The following is a 20,872-nucleotide window of genomic DNA, read 5'->3' as shown; positions in this document are numbered from 1 at the left end:
GTCTATAATGTGTTTTGTGCTTGAAGATGTGTGTTGATTGGAAGACAAGAAACTGAGACACACATTTCTTGTTCAGCTGAAATCAGGTATCATACTGCACTGGTGGATCTCCAGGGGTGTCACCAGTCTTTCTTCAGTGTCTTTAATTAGCCATTTTAACATAGCAGATCAGTGGGCAGCATAATAACCTTTAGAATTCACAGTAGCAGCTGATAGCAAATTACGTTACCTGTGACTTAAAAGCCTGGAATGGGGTTGGGGGTGAGGAGAAAGCCTGTTTGCTTCATGCTGCAGAGACAAGACTGGAAGGCTGGTTCCTTGGAACACTGAGAGACAGAATTCAGTAGATGTACTGTAAATGCAGATTGCATAAGTAAGCCACAGGTTGGGCAGGAGCTTTTTATTCTTAGTTAGAATCTCTCTTACAAAGTTGCATTATCCTCTTCAGAGAGATTCTTAGACACTACAAATTTTATTGGATTCTGTAGCCCCATATTCATTCTTAGTCATATGTTTCCTTTCTTCTCTTCTTTCACTTAATTGTTTCATTCTGCTTTGAAATTCCTGGATTTTCCCGAAGTGTTTTGATATTCATTCAGACAATACAAGTTTTATTTTTAAACCTTTACATATAAAAGATTACTTTTACAGAGTAGGTATGATTTCTGTGTTCTTATGGCCACCATTAAAAGTCATAAGCTGCCTAACCTCGCAGTCTATCTTCTGATGAAGGAACCCAGTACTGTTATCTGCTGGCAATTAGAGCCTACATGCCTTTTTGGGTGTATGGGATATGGCTGCTTGGGTACACCTTGGTGAGGTGAAGGCCACCAGGTAGTTGTGCTACACAGCAATTCAGTTGTACTGCCAGCACATCATGCCAGCACAGCTAACTGGCTTTGGTACCTTAAATGCTCTGTGGATGCCCCTTTAGACTATTTGGGTCACAGCTGCTCACTTGTGATGGTCAGTAATAGCAGATTTCCCACTTGAGTGGACATGGCTGTGTTGAATAATACCCAGATCCTACGGTGACAAGTCCACAGAGGTACCCAAGATTGCATCAATATTTATGTGCCACAGCAGCCTTGAAGCTGGGCTTGAGTCCAGATGTGCTGCTTGGCCCCACCCTTAAGGCCAGGTCATTCTCAAAGGTAATATAGATAATAGCAAGGATTGTGTTTCTCTTAAGGCAGTGATACAGGGCAGGGTGGACTATACACGGCAAAGGCCTGTTCTGCTCGCTGGATGTACCACTCCACCAGTTTCTGTTCTTTCCATCTGGCCTTCCAGCTTCATTACAGGATCAATGTCCTGCAGACAGGATGGCACAAGGATCCTGCTTAAAAAGGCTCATAATGTTACTTTCTGCAAAGAGTATAGAAAGGGAGCCTATTATTAAGGGATTTTTTACTTATCTGCTGTTTCAGTGAATATACACACAAATACATGGGAAAGAAAACTTTTGTGGGAACTGATGCTAGCAAAACCAGGTTTGATCATAAAGTAAGGAAAAATAAAGGATCTTGAAGAGACTCTGGTTTGCTAATCCATCCTGTTGCGTCAAAACAGGATTAACAATACTTGCAAAACGTTAGGTTTCCTTTTTTATTCTGGAGATTAAATGGGAAAACATGCTTAGATCAAAGTTATTTGTATGCTTTTTAAACTGAGAGTTAAGGAAACAGGGGAGAGCAGTGCATCTATGCAAGATTCATTGGTCTGTGCAAGGATAATTCTTTTCAAGAGATGATACTAAGATATTTAAAGGGCACATCAAATATTCATGACCTGTTCTGTAAGCCATAGCATCCTACTGGAAATTCACCTTGATGTGACCTGGGTTGTTGCATTGGATAAAGATGTCTTTGCCTTGTGAAGTAAAAAGATGCACAAGTGGCATTTTTGAATAACAAGGTTTTCTCTCTTGGCATTGCCTATATCTGCCATAACATTGTCCCAACCTTTTGCTTATCCCAATTTTTTTTTTTCCGGCAAGGAAGCTGTGCCTTTTGTGGTCAACTGAATTTTTGCCATTGGTTATTTTTCTTCATGAAAAAATTAATTTCTTTAATACCCAAACCATCATTTTGCTCTGTACAGGGCCTCTGATGTTTTTGTGCAAAAACACTCATTTGCTCTTCCCCAAAGAGCAGAAAAAACATTTTACACGTTATCCACAATGGGAGCAGCATCAGCAATACTATTTCCTCCTCTGCGGACATCCAAAATTTAAAATGGAACCTCGTTCTCTAGGGGTTTCACTTTCCCTTCTGTGTACAAGCATTTGAAGAAAAATGTCAGATTCCTTCCTATAGCATCTCAGAGATAATTTCAGCTGTAGACAATTATTCAGGGAAGGGCTCCCTGCCCTAATGGCGAGAACTTGACACCTGTGGACAAGCTAATTGGCAGTTTATTTAGAGGGTCTTGGATGTTCCCCTCTAAATGCTGGGTGTGCTGAAGTTATTGCTTTTGCAGTGATAGCTTTGAGTGGCTTGCTCAGTTCCTTGTTTTCCCAAGGGCACATCCTAAAACCCATGGGGAAAAATGCCTACTTCTCCAGTCAGATGTCACTCCTCTCTGGAGCCTTCTGCACCCCACGGTGGTTCTTAGAGACTGAATATGTCGTTCTGGCTCAGTGTCCCTCCTGTGTGTGTTTACCTGTGGCAGAGGTGGAGTGGGTTAGTCCCCACAAAAGCTTGGACAAAGTACTGCACCTTCTCCTGGAGCAGCAGCACAGGTAATGCCAGAGCTGGAGGGCTGCCAGTTTGCCTCATGTGCCAGCACACCTCAGCTAAGTGTCATCATCACCTGGGGACTGTCACCAGCCCTTGCATGTCTGCTCTCATCAGCTCACGGTCACAGGTAATGAGTCATGCCTTCTGCAAGATGTCTGAGAGGCACTTGTGTGGGTTTTTATTCCCCCCCAAGCAGGAATATCTGATATCCAAATGTCATGTGTCAGGTGTAACTTTACACCTCTGAATTGAGAGTTTTGCTTATTATTGTATGTTCAGTAGACTATCTCTTGGATGTTCCCGAGATCAGAGCCCAGCCCTGCTGGAGGCTAAATACTAGGCTTCTGCTCCTGATGCAAAGAATTCTTGTGATGTTTTGACATCCTATAATCCTTTTGTTCATCTGTATAATGTCGAGGCAACAGCTCTGCATTGCAGAAAAATTCAGTCAAAAGAGACTCCTGTTAAGAAAGGCATCTGACACCAATCTTATAAAAACTACTTGAAAACTGACATGAGTTTATGCAAGAGATTCATGTTTGCATAACAAATATCATTCATTTGTAATAGCTACCTTGACTAACTATCCAAACTGTTGTCTTTTTTTGGGATGGCGTACCGGATCTCCTTCAGAGTCAATAGCTGGATTCTAACAAGGGATGCAGTATTCAACATCTTAATTACTTCTCAACAATACATTTCTCTGATGGCAATTCCTCTGAAAGAGCTCTTTTGTAGTAACTCTTCTTCTGTAATGAGGATTAACTATTCGCAAATGGTAGAGGTAAAATACCACACTTAGATATACTGCTTATACAAATAGGTATAAAAAGTAAAATGTCTCCATCTGCTTCTTACAGATACTTGAGTATCTGTCTTGAGAGCATTCCGAAAGGCCAGCTAGCCCAGATGCCAAAAGAAAAAGCCTAGAGAAGGGGAGAAGGACAGGGCAAGTAAGGACAGGTTGCTTTGCCTTGAGGAACTCTTCAGCCCCCAGTTATTTGTGCCTCAAGGACTGTGTGTAGAAGTGATGATATTTAGCAACCCTCAACATGCTTCTTTTCCATTAACTTCTTTGGTCCTTCTAAACCCGTCTCAGCTGCTGACAGGGATTTCCACAGCATGTTAAATGAAGAACCGCATCATCTTGTTTCATTCTGCTTTTATCCTGCTACTTCTGAGTTTTCTGTGATGTCCCTTAGTCCTTGTATGGGAGGGGACAGGGAACAGCTGATTCCTAGGCATTTCATCTTTGCCAGTCCTGACTTTACAGAACTCTGTCATATTCCCTCTCTGCCATCTCTTCTTCCAATCAGAGGAGACCTTTTGAACTGGCCTTTGAACCTTTGAATAATCAGAACATTTTCTAGTTCTTTTCCATCCTTTTTGAGAGAGGGAGGCTAGAAGTGAACATGCCATTCAAAATGTAGGTGATCAGTGGATTTTTAGTCATGTTTATGTAGTGGTTACTTTTCAAAAGGAGTTAAAAAGAATCTATTTTCAAGATACAGATGAATGTTGTGCCATCCTAAACATAGTAAACCTCTGAGAAGAGATTAATACTGGGGAAATAAATTTCTCTCTCCTAACAAAAGACAATAGAAAGTCTACTGTAGAATTTAGCTGTTTTGGGCGCAAGGAAATGCACCAACATTAAATCATTGTTGCCTAAGGTTTTAATGTGCTATCCACTTGCAGTTGAAACTTGCAGTTTCATTTCAGCAGGCGGGATGTTTCTGTAGTACATGTGAATGTACTTTCTGTGCATGTTAAAACCTTTTAAGGTATATAAATGTGTGAATCATTGAACCCAACAAAATACCAGCATGAAAAAGTAAATGAAAATTGCTGACCTATGCTCTATCTTTAAAGTCTTTAACTAAAAGTGGTAGCACTTTTCTCATTATCTGTAGAGAGGATGTGTGGTATATGTGCACTGTGCAGATGGTGAGAATCATGTTAGAACGTATTTGTTTGCTTCACAAGTTTGGAAAGGAGTTCCCTAAATTTGGAGGTTTTTCATTGGTTGTGCTGTCTCTCTTAGAGGTTGCAGTTGGTGCTGGAGTTGTGTGCGTGGCCTTAGAGGAGTTAATTGTTTAACGTAACTTATGGGTGAAAATCTGGTGAAACACAGACAGCCGTGGCCTGTCTATCCTATAAAGTTGCCTGTCTTCTTCTAACATACTCCTCACACTTCCATCCAACCAGTGTGCAAAGGAACCTCACAAACAGTGATTAAGATAGTATCCACCCAGCGGCATTTCTGTCTGAGGAGGAAAGCTAAAACTGTGTGTGATTCAGGAACAAAATTCTGCCTGTTACAGCAGTTATCTCAGCAGCCTGTGGGCATATATGTACTCAGAGTTATGGGCTTTCAACAACATGATCCCTCTTGTATTTTGTGAAATTTACTGAGCTGTCATGGTAATATTAGTGTGGCAGGAAGAAATGCACAAAGGAGAAGAAGGGGGATGATGAAAATCCATGAGAAGAATCTGTCTGAAGAAAATATTTCAGAACAGGTGTCTTGAGAATTTCAGGCTTTATAAAGTTTTGTAAGTTTGGGGGTTTCTTTTATTTGTTTTTAATCCTTCTCCAGAAGCAAAATTCCTGAGCTGGTATTTTCTGTGGGATTCCTGCTTTCCTTACTATTTGTTTGGTGGTAAGCAGTAATACAGCTTTGACTTTTCAAAGGAGGGAAAAGGAGGTCCAGAGGCTGTACACCAGCTTGTTTTGGTTTTCTGTGCCAGTGCTGGCTGTACAGTGCACTGCTTTTTCCAAGCTCGATGGGAGAAGCCCAAGCAACTCTAAGCATGTTTCTTTTCCCCAAGGACAGGTTTGCTCGACTGCTTTACCTTTTCCCGAAAGGGTAATAGTTGACCAAAGTGCTGTTGTGATGACAAATGGGAGACGACATTTGTATAAAGAAATACTTGATCCAAGATAAGAAAATGGTATTTTGTACATGGAGCCTCTTTTTTGGCCCTCAGGTCTCAAAATCCTGCTTCTGGTTTGAGGCTTGCCAGAGAGGGCACAGGTTGTCACACTGCTGTAGTGGGAGGGTGGTGGCATCCCATGAAAGATGTGATAAATCCAGAGAACTGTCATTGCTCATGCACTTCTTTTTACATACAGACACTGTTACCAAGTGAAGGTATTTAAATTAGAGACTTCTTTTAGTTTTGGTCCCTAAACATATTTTCTAAACCAGCAACGAGTGAAGGAATCCCTCTGCACATTTCTCAGTGATGCTTAGTGTTGAGTTTTTTTTAAAGTAGGCGTGGAAGTAGTTCGGCTTATGGTACAAATAGGTTGCATCATGTCTCATGTCAGAAAAGAGACACAATGACACAAAAAGACCTCCAGAGATACAAGTGGGTCTTTCTTCAGTATTTTGAAGGTGGCTATGGAGTCAGAACTCTCCTTCTATGAGATCTTCTAATATGCTTTTTTGATGAATGAAGGGGTTTTGTGCCTTAAATCAGACCTGCATTATTGTTATTGAATCCCATGTATAAATTATATGCATACTTTACAGGCAGTCCCTGGCTATCATCCCGAAGGGGGTTATGTTGAAGGAGAGCAATGCAGACAAAAATACAGAGGTTGTACTTATGTAGGAATGATAATAGAAAAATGAGCTGAATAAGAAAATGAGACTCTGAAAGGTGAACATGCCTCAGTACTTCTAAGTTCTTGCTTATTGGTAAACTGGTAGGTGTTTTGAATATCTTGTGGAACAGTGAACTGCGTCCAGTATGGATGAATGATCCTTGAGGGAAGATCCAAGAAGACTTCTTGGATGAGATAATAGACACATAGTGAAAAAAGAGTTAAAATTAAGAGGATCCTACCAAGCATACATGCAACTGCACATTATTATCCTTTTTGATGCGTCATGGGAGTAATGCAGTGAATTCACGCTAACCTATGCTCTGGTGCCCTGGGGATATGCACAGGGTTTGGTGGTGTGCATCTCAGGTTGTGAAGGCAGTTGGCAGTGTTTAGTAGCTTTAAGCTGTCTTAAATCACACTGACTTACATCTTCAACCCACACTAATTTTAAGAACAGGCTTTTTCATTGTCTTGCTGTGTTTAAGCTTGTACACTTGCCTGGTTTTTTTCTGAAAAGTGTCTTCATCCTGTAACATTCTATGTGCTAGCATGATAGTAAGGTTGTAAGTCAGCAGGACTTCTTTACAGGGATTCTTGTCCTGTACTGACACTAAAGTACATTTGTAGTTCCTTTGTTTTCTTAGAAAACAGCCTGTGCTCAATCCAGCTGGCTCTACAAGGAACAAGGCAAGACCATGGTATAAAATCACTAGAAAATTGTCTTAATACATTATTCTTCATATTATGTCCAAATTCAAATGCTGCTTATAGGAACTACAGGGAGACTACTGACTTAAGTGTATTTCTTTTCTTCTGCTTTCTGCTGAAGTTACTCACTGACCTGTGAGCAGCATTTGCTTTCTTGCAACAAACAGGTTGTTGACATTCCTGGTGTATCTCTGCATCCAGCAAAACAGTATGTTGGCAACCATTTTGTATTTCTGTGGCTTGAATCACACTGAAACTATTATCTGCTTTTATGCAATAAGACTTGACTGAGGGGCACAAATTCTGTAGGCTTCTGCAGAAATTATTAGATTTTTCTGTGAATTGAGCTTCAAATACTGGTTTGGGTTTTTATTTTTTTCTCTCAGTCTGTAACAATAGAATTAAAACACTCTCTTGGCTTACCAATATGAAATCTTCCTCTAAGATTTTGGCAGGCTCTGCATTTGTATAATAATATAATTCCTTATGAGTGCAATAATTTAGACGTGTTCATTTTGGTGGTAAGCTTCAGAGTAGTTTCTCTCCTTCCCTTTCACAAATATATTAAGATAAATGAAAACCTCTAACAACTTACATTTAAAACAAGAAATCTTTGCCAAGACTGCTTTTGTGCAGTCCTGGGTAAAGGCAGCTGAGACTTGAGGTACCTGAACAAGTAACAATATCAGCACAACTTAAAAAGTGCTCTTAAAAAGCTACTGCGTTCTTTTCTTGGTGCTGATTAATATATGAGTAGTAGGTGGCTGATCCACACATGGTATCCTGACTGCCAGTCCAAGATGAGCAGAGGTAATGCAACCTGTTACATAACTTGATATCAAGAAAAGAAAGAATTCAGCAGGTGGCACACAGAAATTTGTACGAAAATGTTGGAAACATCTTCAGTCAAGAGTAACACCATTCATTTCACTGAATCGGGTGTCTGGTCTTGCAGAAAGCAGAGTTGTGGTTCAGCATCCTTCAGACACTTCTCACTGAAAATGTGGATTTTGGCTGCTATCAGGTCTCAATTAAAGTCATTATCTTGCCGTGGTCTACAAGGAGATGTATGAGAAGCGTAGATTTTTTTTTTTTTAAAGAAAACAAAGCAGGCTTATATCAATGTTATTTCTACAGTAGTAATCCTATTAGTATTTCTATTTTTCAAATAATATTATTTTTAATAAGTGATTTTATAATTTTTTTGAGGACCATCTTTTCGTATTCAGTCATGTATCATGTTGTATATATGTCTGTATTGTCACATTTTTCTGTCATGTTTTTTTCATTCATATGCACAAACATACACACGTTGGATAGAGCTGGTAATACCAACTTAAGTTGTTTTAGGTGGAGATTTCTAGAAATATTTGGCTGTACAGAACTCTGCAAGACTTGAAGCATTCAGGCCATTCCCATTCAAGTATCAGTTTTATATTGAAACTATTTTTTAAGATGAGAAGAAGAGTTTGTTTTCCAAAGAACAAGGTTAAGAGAAAATAAAAAGCTCTGTCTGAAGTTTGGAAGTTGTTGTGGAGAAGCTCTAGTGCGCGTTCTGAGCCTTAGGGGGTGCAGGGTGTGGAAGGAAAGGGAACAAGAAGGTTGTTTGGTATGAGGGAAATGCTTTTGCTGATTCTGTGGGGAACTACTAGTTTCTGACTTAAGTTTTAAAACTTTAGGAAAATGTCTGCATGAGGTTGACAAAGACTTGTTAGAGATTTACCAGTTAAATTCCCAGAGGGTAACACCAGTTCTGCACATGCAAGGTCTGTAGAGCTGTACCGTAAATCTGAGAGGGTTTATTCTCTGTTATGTTACGCAGAGCTTGTTATGACACCAGGTGTTAAAAGTATAAAGAGTGATGAGCCTCAGGTTCTTGGATGCTGCAAATGGGTACTGGCAGCTGGCAGGCAGAGGGAGAGGCAGGAGAGTGGGGTAGAGAGAAAGGTTCTGCCTGTCAAGGAAGAGTAAGACCAACTGAGGAGTTCACCTAGCTCCAACTTAAGGAAAATATAACTATAGGTTCTGTGGTGCCTGGGGTGGTGATAAGCTGAGATTGGCCTGTCCCCCGTTGCCAGCAAGTGTCCCTGAAACCCTAAAGTCTTAGCCACCGCAGCTGTAAACATGCATGAAGGACTCACCTTGCATTCCCTTCTCCTTTCACTGTGTGTTTGCCAGCTTCTGCATGAAATGAGATGGGTATCCTGGTTTTGCAAATAACATTCTTACATTCTGCCCAACTTTGACTAATAGCAGAAGGCCCAGCATATGCCAAGGATCCAGCAGGCTGGGAGGGAGCAAGAGAGTTCCTGTGGAAGAACTGAACTTAGGATGTTCTAACTCGAGACCTTATTGCAGTGCCTGTGTGTGAGAGGATCCAGTTGTGGTTGTTTCAGATAATCAAACTGCCATTTCTTACAGTGTGAGTGCTGGTCTTTGCAGTACTAACAGCCTTTTAATTCAGCTGCTGTGTGGTCTGTCTGCAGATAAACATTTGTGGATACATATGCTGTGGCGTATGTGCATGTACGCATAAATATATCTGTTCCCATGACTGTGCTTAGATGAAAGGTTATGTTGGACTGCAGCTAGGAATAAGACTATACAAAGTTAAAATATGAAAATTTTATATTTTTGTATGTTTTTTTACTCCCAGACGGGTTTACAAACTCAGTCTGCTGGAGTGACTCTGAGATAGGTTGAAGTTCATGCTTCAGACATGCAGCATTCTAAGTAAAGCCATACTGGTAAGTCCAGTATTCCTGGAATGTTTGTCTCTTCAGTTGTCCTTGCCCACCTCACCCGTCACACTATTCAAAAAGCAGTAATAACTTGGCAGGTTGATAAGAAAAGGGTAGAGCACCACCAGACTTTTTTGTGGAAGAACTGTGCCCAGCACATGGTGAGGACTGTCATCATCTTTGGAGCCAAGGGGGCTGGAGTCTGTGGAGGGGAATGTAGTGAAGTAGAGGATGTGATCATCAGGAAGCATCAGCAGGCCTGTGTGGGGCAGGAGGGGGGTGTATGAAAGGGGTAGAAGAAGGGAAGCCACTGAAGGTTCAAAGGACAACTGTCATACTGAGGAATATCTTCTAGGAGAATAGACATAGCTTCAGACAGGCCGTAAGTGAGATGGGGTACTAAGAAGTTTCAATAATCAAAGTGGTGCAAACTGGCCATATAATTCCGATAGCAGAAGTGGAAAGTTGTCTTCAGAAGTATTTGGTGGAGGGTGTAAGGATCATACTGGGGTTTTCGTTTGTTTTTTTTTAATTAAGTAAGCAAGATCCTGAAGACAAATGTTTAACATCTGAAGGGGGGAAATTTCAGGAAGGCTTCACTAGATGACAGTGACTCAAAAAAATGGAGACACAGTTACACCTTCACCTAGTGTAGCTCCCCAGTGCCTTTTTGAATCTGTAGTTGCAGTCATTTGCATAAATTCAATGACTGAATCACCCATAATGCTGACTTGAATGGACTGTTGTAAAGCCCAGGACAAATGGATATAGTGGAAGACCTCCAGATCTGTTCAAATAACAAGCTTACTCATTTGGTGAGAAATGAACTCCAGAACCTCAACAGATAAACTGCTGGATTTTACAGAAGAGCTTTTATTGCCATCTACTGGTTTAAATCGGCGGCTTGCTCAACTGCATCGCCCTTTCTAAGAACCATTTGGAAAATGTTTGCTTACTGAGAAAATATTTTGAAGAGATTGTTTCAGAATATTCCTCAGGCGAGCTTATCTTTGGCATGATATCAGAGGAGTCTGTTTGCAGTTAGCTGTGTTGGCCTGCCAAGCTTTATGAAAGGGGGTTCATTTAAACATCTGGAACCTGACGCACCCATCAATGCACTCCAGCACATGCTTCACTTTGCAGGAAATCAGCTCTAGGAACACACAGAGGGTTTTGTACGTGTGGTGTGCAGCAGGTTGTGTGTGCGTGCACGTCAAAAACTGGAGTTGTTTCTTCCTGCTTTCAACTTCCAAACTACATAAAATTGAGTGGGGTTTGAAGAAAAACTTTCTCTTAATTAGTTCTTCAGATTTTCGAGTTAGTCCAAAGACCCCAAAAAAATCAGCAGAGAGCTTGAAACTTGGAGCCTTGATTAAGTCTGAATCAAGTCATTGATAAGGTGAGATTAGCTATTTTTATAAATACAGTTATGAAAGTAAAAGGCTGAATTCTGTGTCTTTCTCAAGCAAGATGCCTATTGAATAAGATCTTTGGGAAAATTTCTCTAAATTCCAAAGCCTTTTGTATATTTTTCTGTCTGTTCAGTATGAAATTCCTAAGAGATTTTCATTTTTTTTCTGGAGGCATCAGTACTGGCTGACAAGTCATCGCCAGGCTGCTGTATAACTCAGATCTGCAGAGCGTTTATCTTTCATCAGACGAACTAGGTGTTTGTACAAGCACTCCCAGACTCCTGCAGATTTGGGGAGCTCAAAATGAGAAAGATCAACAGTGACATTATTCGAATTATTTAAAATCCTGCATCTATTTTGGCTGGAAGAAATACAAATATGACCTAGCAGCCGTAGCCATTCCAGTCTGTACGCAGGTGTCTACAGCCTTGCACTCACAAGTACACAAAAAGCTCCTCACACAATGATTAAATCTTGAAGAAATAGCAGTAAAAAATAGTAGCAGCATCAGAAGGCTCTTTTTTAGCTAGATTTGTTGGTTTGGAAGCTTAAACTGTGTGTCTTATACTGCAGTAAGATGACAGAATTGTGGAGAGTTTATTTTTCTTTTCCCTAGCGCTCTCGTGTTCATTCCTGAGACTACCATAGCCTGGCCATCCTCTCAGTGGCCATTGTTTGCAGATCTGAACCAAAGCCTTTGTACTCATGTTCACTTACGGTTCCTGTTTTTTGTCTTTGTTCTTTTCTCACAGCTACAAGCCCCCAGTGTGAAAGGCTTTGATTTTGCTAAGCAGCATCTGGGCCAGCACAATAAAGATGATGTCCTGATTATCCATGAGCCAGCTCCTTTACCAGGACCTATTAAGGATACTACTCCATCTGAAAACGGAGATGTGCCCAGCCCCAAATCCAAGACTTCCACAAAGCCTTCAAAGACTGTTCGGCACAGAGGGAGGTCAGTTCACAGAGATAAAACAAATTGGAGTAGACAACAGTTTATTAAGGGCTAGTGATTGCTGTATTTTTAAGGCAATTTCAGTGGAAACAACTGTTCCAGAGCTCCGGAACTCGCATTTTCTAGCGAGCCACCAGTTTTACACCTCGCTACTCATTAGTACAGGGTTGTGAGAATTCAGTGTTCATTTTTCTCTTAAAGGGAGCATACCCAGTTAAGAGGGGTATTTAAGACACTGCTGAGTTGACTGGAGTCAAGTCATTGCTTTTTACTGGAAACACCAAGTGTATGTTTTCCAGTGCAATTTCTTTGTGATCTCTAGCTACTAAACCAGTGGGTGGTTAAAAGCAAATGGAAACCATTGACAAAGAGTAATGTGTTTCAATTACATTAATAGTGATCAATACATGTATGAAGAGTCGGGATTTCCAAAAATAAGCCATATCTCCAAAATTCAGGAAATATGCAGGAATGCTGTTATTTACCATTATCTGGTGGCTCTCATAGCAAACAAGCCTTATTCTGAAAAAGGAATGATAATTGGCAGCTGTGTAAATGGAGAAGTGTCTGTCAACCATCAGCAGAATTTTCCTAACCTTTTCCAGTAATCATATGATGTGACTGTCCCTTGCTGGAAAGGATTGTGTTTGTAGGATACATGATGTAACAAAGTTATGCAGTAAAGAAGGATCTGTGCACAAAAAAAAAGCAGATAAGTAGGAAGGTAACAGGTGGGGAAAAAAACCAGAGCTCTGAGGAGAAGACCCCCTCTGAACTACAGTTTCTGCTAATTCTTCTTCCTCCCTCACTCTCACACTTCTTTGTCTCCAGCTCTGCATTCCCTGTGCTTATACCCATTAAATAGTGCACAGGGGGAGAAAAAAAAAGCAAACAATCAAGGGCAGAGTTGGATGAGCTGAGAAAGAAACCAGTGGTGATTCTGACTGAGCTGCAGGTCTCTGCAACGCAGCTTGCTCCTCTGTTCAGCCCTCTTCGCTTCCTCTAAAGCCCCAGTTGTCTTAAGATCCTTGCTTCATCTACCCCATGTGTGCTTCATAAAGCTCAGTTTCCCCCTTCCAGATGCTAAGCCTGTCTTCCTAACTCCCTATAGGCCTTTTAAGTAGAACACTGCCAGTGCTACAGTGGAAGGTGGGCAAAACTGGAAAATAATGGAAGAAAAATGAGCTAACTCGTTTTGGTGTAGCTTACATAAATTAAAACAAAGCAGTTTAAATTGGAAAGACAAGTGTTTATGGGTTCCTTTTAAAAAGTTCAGAAGTGGCCTAGGACAGAGATGCTACGTGGGGGAAGGGAAGGCATCTATATTTATATGCAGATAAGCATAAGAAAAAAGTTTAAATTTTAGGTTGCTGCTGTGTTTTGTCTAGAATAATTCAGAAAACCAAGCAAGAGAAATTTCAGAAGCCAACATTCTAATGATACACTGTGATCCCATTGTAGAAGGCCAAGTAATTCAGGTGTGATTTGCCCTTAGTGAAGCCATGTTGGCTGTCAGCAAGCCCCTTCTTACTTTTCATGTGCCTTAGCATAGTTTCCTGGACGATCTTCTCCGTGATCTTCCTAGGCACGGAGGGGAGAGTGACTGACCTGTAGTTCAGACACTTGAAATGTTTTCAAAAGAGAATCTCCCTCTTCTGCCTCATATTCTCTTAAGAAAAAATCTTCCTTTAGGCTTAACTATGGAGATGTTGCCATCATCTCTCTGCCATGCTGTTGTTCCCATGTCAGCTTGAGATTTGAGACATTTATTCCCCGAGGCAGAAGTTGAAATGTAAAATGGTATCATACTGTGTTATGTTGGATTTAGCTGCTTGATGTTTCTTGAGGAAATGCAGGACGCAGTTCATCACAGTTCAGTTCAGGGTTGTATGTTACATGCCAGGAAGTCTAGTGGTGATGTGAGTACGTGTTCTGTGTCTGTAAGAAACAACAAACAAGAACAGCCGAGTTCAGAAAGCTCAGCATCCCGCAGCTCCAGCTGAGAGTTGGACCTGTTGTTTTGGCTTGAGAGTATACAACTGCATATTCCTCAGCACTTAGAAGAAATGACTGATGTTGACTCAACACTATTTATGTTCCTATAACTTGGTGATAATTTGGATAGACTGAGAAAAGAGTATGAAGGGGAATGCTGAGCACAATGAGATGAAACAGGAAGTCAGTAGGAGATCTGGAAGCAGAACTCCAGCCTCATACTCTGCTGAACCAAGACACAGGTGATGGAGATGATAGCTCTGCACGCCCTTTCCCCCATAGAAAAAGATGCAGTGATGCAGATCTCTAAGCTTATTGAGGACCATTTGTCCTCTTTTCCCTGCTATTATTTTTTTTAATTGGGATGTGACATTAGTATTACAGTCCTGCAGATCAGGGCATTATTTAGTGAGGAGAAAAAGGGAAGTTGAATTCAGAGCATTGCCTGCTGCAAGGAGTAGATTTAGCTTCAATGGACTTGTCAGGCTACATATAGTTACCTTAGTCTGTGGGCTCTAGGCAGGTTGATGTTTAGCCAAGAGCCTCAGTAACTAGTTCAGATACCAATCTAGCCCAAGCAAATCCTGCACTTATGAGGTAATGCACAGACATGTGCACACTTTCCATGATTAACTCCCTGCTGAAATAGAATATGAGTGTTCACAGGACAAAATGGTCACTAGAGACACCATCACAAAGGCTGATCCCATGTGAAAAGACAGCCTTTGGTGTCTGGCAGTGGTGTGGGCCCTGTATCTTTTCTATTTTTATACTGTCAGAATAATTTTGCAGCTGAAGTATTTTGTTGGGGAAAATCATGATACTCTTATTTTTCTGTATTGCCTACAAAAGCCACGAGCAGTGAGATTGTAATTTTTAGATAATAAATGTTCTTAAGAATCTTGTGACTGCGTGGAATAAATACATAAAAGAAGCATTTTTGAATGGCCTTACATTTTGCTAGTCAGGAAAATATTTGCATGGATTTGTATTGTTAGCAGGAGAACAGCAAGTTAGTAAGGCTGAATGTTAGACTGGTTACCTATATGGGTTTCATATTTCTAATACAATTATTCTCTTTCTGAGAGGTAAATTACTAGTTACAAATGAAGAGCTTTTTCTTGTAGTGTATTTTAAAGGAAAGATTACTTAATAACATTGTCACATGTGAATCCTGTTGTAGTCATTTTTCACACACAGCAACAGTAACACTGTGGCATGAATATCTAGCTGTGATAATGTATTATAAATTTACTTATAGACAGAGGAAGATTTTAACAGACTTCACAAGATATTTTAGCACAGGATGCTTTGCATGTCAGAATTGTGCCCCTTTGCAAACTTGTGTTACATGTTGGTTTGTTTGGTTTTTTTTGTTTGTGGCAGAATTTCGCCATCAGATGCTGAATCCACAGCAAGTGAACAATCCAGTGGGAGAGAAACTGGAGAAGAAGGTGCAAGACCATCAACTGCTGCAAACGAGGGCAAACCGCGCAGAGCAGTGAAGAAGGGTTTGTTACTTTTTTTTCTCCTTGTGTGCTCTAGTGCTTTACTCAGGTTGAAGAGTTACTCTGCTGCAACTTTCCTAAACTCATCTTCAGCTGTTGATTTTTCTGCTTTTTGCCACAGAAAATCCCTTTCTGTTTAGTTTAGTTTCTTCGGTTGAAACTGAAGAGCTACACATTCCTTTCATTCCAGCAAACTTTTGAAACAAATGGCTTAGCAGGAACAAATCTTGCCTCCTTTTGTCCCACACAGACCCCCAGCAAAACTCTTTCCAGTTAGGCCTAATTGTGTCTCTCATGGAACCAGAATTGCAGACAGTTACATGGGCAGTAGAGGTCACAGCAGGACTTCAGACCACGGGGGTGTGTCTGTAACACTAACTTCAAAATTGTGATAGGAAAAAAAAGACACCAGAGAGGTAAAAGTTCTGCAAATGAGTTGTAATTACATCATCAAAGTGCCTGCACAATTGTACTTTAGAACGATGAAAATTCAGTGCTAATATGTTAATAACACTGGTATTTTTTATAAAGAACCATCTTGCTTTCAGTTTAAAGTGCCACTACTTTTCTTGGAGGTGCCCTAAAATATACATATTTATATATTTGTAAAGTTGATATAACATCTCAGGAGGGTTTGAGTTCCTCCAACCTATCTGACTTCAATTCTGTTGCTCTGTTTTAGTGTTCTCCCATTTCTTCTTACCTGGGAACTCCATATTTGTCTCTTCGTTTTCTATCTGGCTTAAAACCTTATGTAAGGTTTAACATTTCACTTTGGTATAGAAATGTTAGGTGTTGCTGCATCTGAATTACCTGGTAAAGGCAACAAGGAGATTGTGTCAAATTTGTCCTTTCTACCTATCATGCCCTTACTGGGTAAAATACACTATTTTTTAGCATTTGGTGCCTCCAGTTTGCAAATCATAAGGACTATTTTTAGCATTCAGAATTGGAGGCACTGTCTGCAGAGAGCTCTCTACTAAATGGGAGATTCAGTTCCCTTTTCGTGCAGCTGAGATTTGGCAGTTTGATCCAAGTTCATGCATTTCATTCAAAAGTAAATGCAATCATCTTACTGCTGTGGTTTTTTTCCAGTTGCCATTCTAGCTAACTTGCTTGTCATAATTACTGTGTTGTCTCTTCTTTTCCCTTTATGTTGTCAGGAGCAAACAGAGTGGGTAAGTAACCAGAGCTGGTAGTTGAGTACAAATATGAATAGAGGTGTTGGAGTAGCTGCAATTATGTCTTAAGGGTGGAAGAGTTTGTCTTCTGAGTCTTAGAAAATAAAATTGCTTTTGAGCTATTGAAGTATAGAAAAAGTCTCAGTAACACAAATTATAGTAATCCAGCACATTTTTCTAATTTTTTCCTCCCAATTCTTTCAAATTATTGAGGAAAACATCGCTGTGAAAGAAGCAAAACTAAGGCGGCTGTTGGTCCTGAAACCAGCTTTGTATAAACAAGTTGGAGATAATGTTAGAATTAACGTCTTTACTGGAAGCCCAAATGAAACAAGAGCTACCTGCAAAGAAACACAAATATTTTGTTGTGAACTAGTGTTTTCTCTGCCAGGATTGAGTCATGGCAAACATAGGGCAGGAGAAAGCTGATGCTGTCTTTGATAATGTATAACACATCTAGTGATAAAATAAGGATTGTGTCCTCTAATAGCACTGACCATCTTAAAATAGCCAACCTTCTGTCCATCCTTCTGTACTATGCTGCTTTCCATGGTTGTGTGCAATGAGTCATCAGCTGCATCCTAGGGATATCACCTACTGGAATACAAAGAAACTGTGTGGAATTTATCTCTTATTGCATACTCTGGCATGATTAAGATACCAGTGGATGAGCTGAAGAATCCCATTGACTTTATCTGATTTTGGATGAGGCCTTATGAACCTTGGTTGCTGTGTCTCTCGAGGGTGCAGGAAGCAGTAGCCTTTCTCTGTCTCCAGCTGTATTGGTTTTCATATGAAATCACAGCTGCCTGACATCTCAGTTCAATTAATAGTTTCAGCTCAGGGAGCAGTGATGAACATTGATCCTGGCGTGTGACCTATATGATCTAGTTGTTTAAACATGATCTGACCAGTACTGGGGTATTAATACCTCTCCATTATTTTTTAACCTCAGCTGAATTAGTCTGAAATCAAAATTTCATGCACATGGTGCCATCTGATAGTTTTATAGGGAAGATTTTCTGAACGTGACTAATAGTGTAACATAAGAACTTAGAAATGAGAAATTATGCTTATTCTCTCTGTTGAAACTTCTGTAGGACCTCATTCATGTATTGAGTTAGAAACTGTTTCTCCTTTTGTTGTATGTATGCAGTGCTGTGCAGTTCCTGACTTTATCTACTTTTCTGTTCTTCCATCTTGGTTTGTATTTATAGACACATTCAGTGTATGCACACAGAGAGAATTTAAAGGTCAGCTGCAGCCTGTGAGGGTTTTTTGTGTGTATCTTTCTGCAAAAGGGAGTAACGTGATATTACTGTAGATCCTTACCAAAATTTGTCAGTGGGACTTCTGATGTAAAAAATGAGTTTAAGAACCCTTTCAGCTCAGAGGCCCCTGCCAAGCACTTGTTTATGTGTGTACAAGAGAAAGTTATGGATGAAATTATAAAGATTCAGAGTGAATGCTCAGTGTGATTGAATATATTGGACCTCGTTAACCAAGTAATATGAAAATTACCTTAAAATTTTATGTTGGAGGTCAGCGAGCTTGGGAACGGCTGATAGAGTGAAAAGGTTGGGGAAAAATGACTAATGTACAGGAAAGATGGATGCAGAAGTTCAGATTTCTGTTGACTACACAATGGCTCTGAGGGATTCACACTAACTGCTTAACATATCTTGTGCCCCTCTCTGAGAGGCAGTGCTTGCACACTTCTGAGAAATGCATGAAGATGAGGCTGTGAAGATGACAAATGTTCAAGATGATATAAATAGCTACAGAAGAGAGATGGATATATTTCATTTAGGCTCTGTGTCTTGAAAAACATTTGGGACACAGAGGTCTTGAATGGAACCGTGCCTTCTTTTCAAGAACACTTACACAGAAAAATCACATTTATAAATGATGCATGACTTTTATAAATATGTATGTTTGACAAGGCTTTGATCAAGTTTGAGAAATACGAATAGGGATTTTACTTAACTTGTGGCCAGGTTGCTTTCCAGCCCAAAAGTAGTGTGCTGTGGATATGATAAAGCATACCATTCCTTTCTTGTCCTGCTCCCTTATTGTACTAGAAGAGGGAAGCAAAGGAGAAAGTCATCTACTGTGATGTTCTACAGAAGATAGGATTCACTCCTCTTCTGAACCCTATCCTGCATTACCAGCACATGTTGCAACAGGATCACAGCAGTGACTGTTTTATTTCCCTTCTTGTCTATTGTAGCTGGATCATGTTGATCAATAATTGATTCTGTATCAGAATGGAATTAGATTTTCCTCCTGATTTGAATCTTGAGAACCACATCCCCTTATTAGAACTCTGTGCAAGGATGTGGGACTACGTCCCTCCACACAGTTGTGTTCCTTCATAAGGAGAGTCACAAGTCTTGATATCTCATTGCTTGTATTTCATGGTGAAAAGCAGTTTGAGAATTTGTGGCTTTATCATATGGATAAAACAAAAGGTTATTTTGCAAGTTTTCAATAGCTTTTGCAAGCCTCATCTGCATAACAGTTTCTGATTTAGGTCTAACTCGGAAAAAAAATATTAAATCTGTGCTTAGCTGCAAATCACTGGGGGTGATCCTATAGATTTCAAGTCTTTTGAGGGAGATGACCCATTTCTATTGAAGTAATTAACTGTTGGCAGGACCAGGGGTGCACTGCCGTGCATACTGGTTTTCATAATATCTTTTGCTGATTTTATTTGAGTTGGTTTAACCTCTCCAACAAATTACGACATGACAATATTTATGCAGCTTGCTTATTATTATGTGAACTGTTTATCCTGTCACAGAGAATAAAAGCTTTAGAAGCTTTAATCAGTAAAATGTCTGTAAAATTCTTTGTGTTTTGTGTGGATTTCTAGGGTTTTTTTTGTTTGTTCCTATATCCCTCCTATCACTTAAGAAATACGTTTTGCATTGAGACTTCTTTCATTGCTCTTTGAACCCCCATTTGAGCAACTTGCATCTCCTTAAGTACTGATAAGAGGAATCATTAGCAGAATGTACTTAAAACAGCATTTTATGGAGTAAAGTAGATTGACATTTTGGGGGTTTGCAAATGCCAAGATCTTGATTTACAGACATAAAGAATGACAGCTCACCTTCTGGAAATATAATGGGAAAATGTTTATAATTTGCAAACCACGGGGTAAACTTGTTGTACACTAAATGTGAGTCAGCTGGAAGGCCTGTAGGGCAAATTAGATACAGGTGGAAAACAGGGTATAGTTTTGTAGCACGGCATCTGTAGAGCTTCATATGTGACTATGATAACCCTGGCAGCACTACTTCACTTTGTATTGGTTCTGATGGTTTAGGACCTCCTCAGACCAGCAGTGGAAACGAGCAGCACTCCTCAGCCTCTATCTTTGAACATGTGGATAGGATGTCCCGTTCCTCAGATGCCAGCAGACGGGTCCCAAGCAAGATCCAGCTGATTGCCATGCAACCCATGGCAGCACCTCCGATTCAGAACTCGGTGCTCTCTGATCGAATAGCAGAGACCAACAAAATTAATAAAGAGGTATTTCTAAAAGTGCTTTGAATGTTTTTGGAGGGCTGTATGCCTAGACAAAAGGGAAGTGAAAAGTATCCAGTTTCTTGTTATTATGAGTCCCTTGTAAGTTCCTGAGGAGTTCAGTCTTGACAGGAATAATTCTGTTTCCATCCAGAGAAATTATCTGACCTGTTTTTTAAGAGATGCCTAAACCAAAGTTTAAACTCTGAGAGAGGAGCAAATTTGATGGTCAGGATACCTTGTGTTAGCATCCTTTTGCTAGTCAGCAGGACGTGACTTAACGAGAGTTGTGCCGATTAATGTATGAGAATTAGAACATGTGGCCCACCTTGCTTTTTATTCTACACTATTCCTTTACTTTTCAGAACTCAGAATGTTGGTTATTCAAAGAAATTATCTCAAAACATTCTGGGGTATGAAATTGCAGCCCAATTCATTGCTTTCAACTTCTAATGTGTTTACCTGACAGTAAACATACAAAATTT

At 40.1% G+C, this 20,872-nt stretch overlaps 1 protein-coding gene across 4 annotated transcripts in view; it reads left to right on the top strand.

Annotated features, from left to right (window-relative positions):
- KIAA1549 (KIAA1549 ortholog) overlaps positions 1-20,872 on the top strand; it is a 182,146-nt gene that overhangs the window by 141,284 nt on the left and 19,990 nt on the right. For 3 of the 4 annotated variants that reach the window (XM_032105392.1, XM_032105395.1, XM_032105394.1), the window contains exons 11-14: positions 11,970-12,172; positions 15,554-15,678; positions 16,839-16,853; positions 20,188-20,393. In XM_032105392.1, coding sequence (XP_031961283.1) covers positions 11,970-12,172; positions 15,554-15,678; positions 16,839-16,853; positions 20,188-20,393 — 549 coding nt within the window. The remainder of the gene's footprint in view (positions 1-11,969; positions 12,173-15,553; positions 15,679-16,838; positions 16,854-20,187; positions 20,394-20,872) is intronic. The other variant, XM_032105393.1, reaches the window with a different exon arrangement.

The sequence above is a fragment of the Corvus moneduloides genome, chromosome 4, assembly GCF_009650955.1.
Source record: "Corvus moneduloides isolate bCorMon1 chromosome 4, bCorMon1.pri, whole genome shotgun sequence".
NCBI lineage: Eukaryota > Metazoa > Chordata > Aves > Passeriformes > Corvidae > Corvus > Corvus moneduloides.
This window is presented reverse-complemented; position numbering and strand designations above follow the sequence as displayed.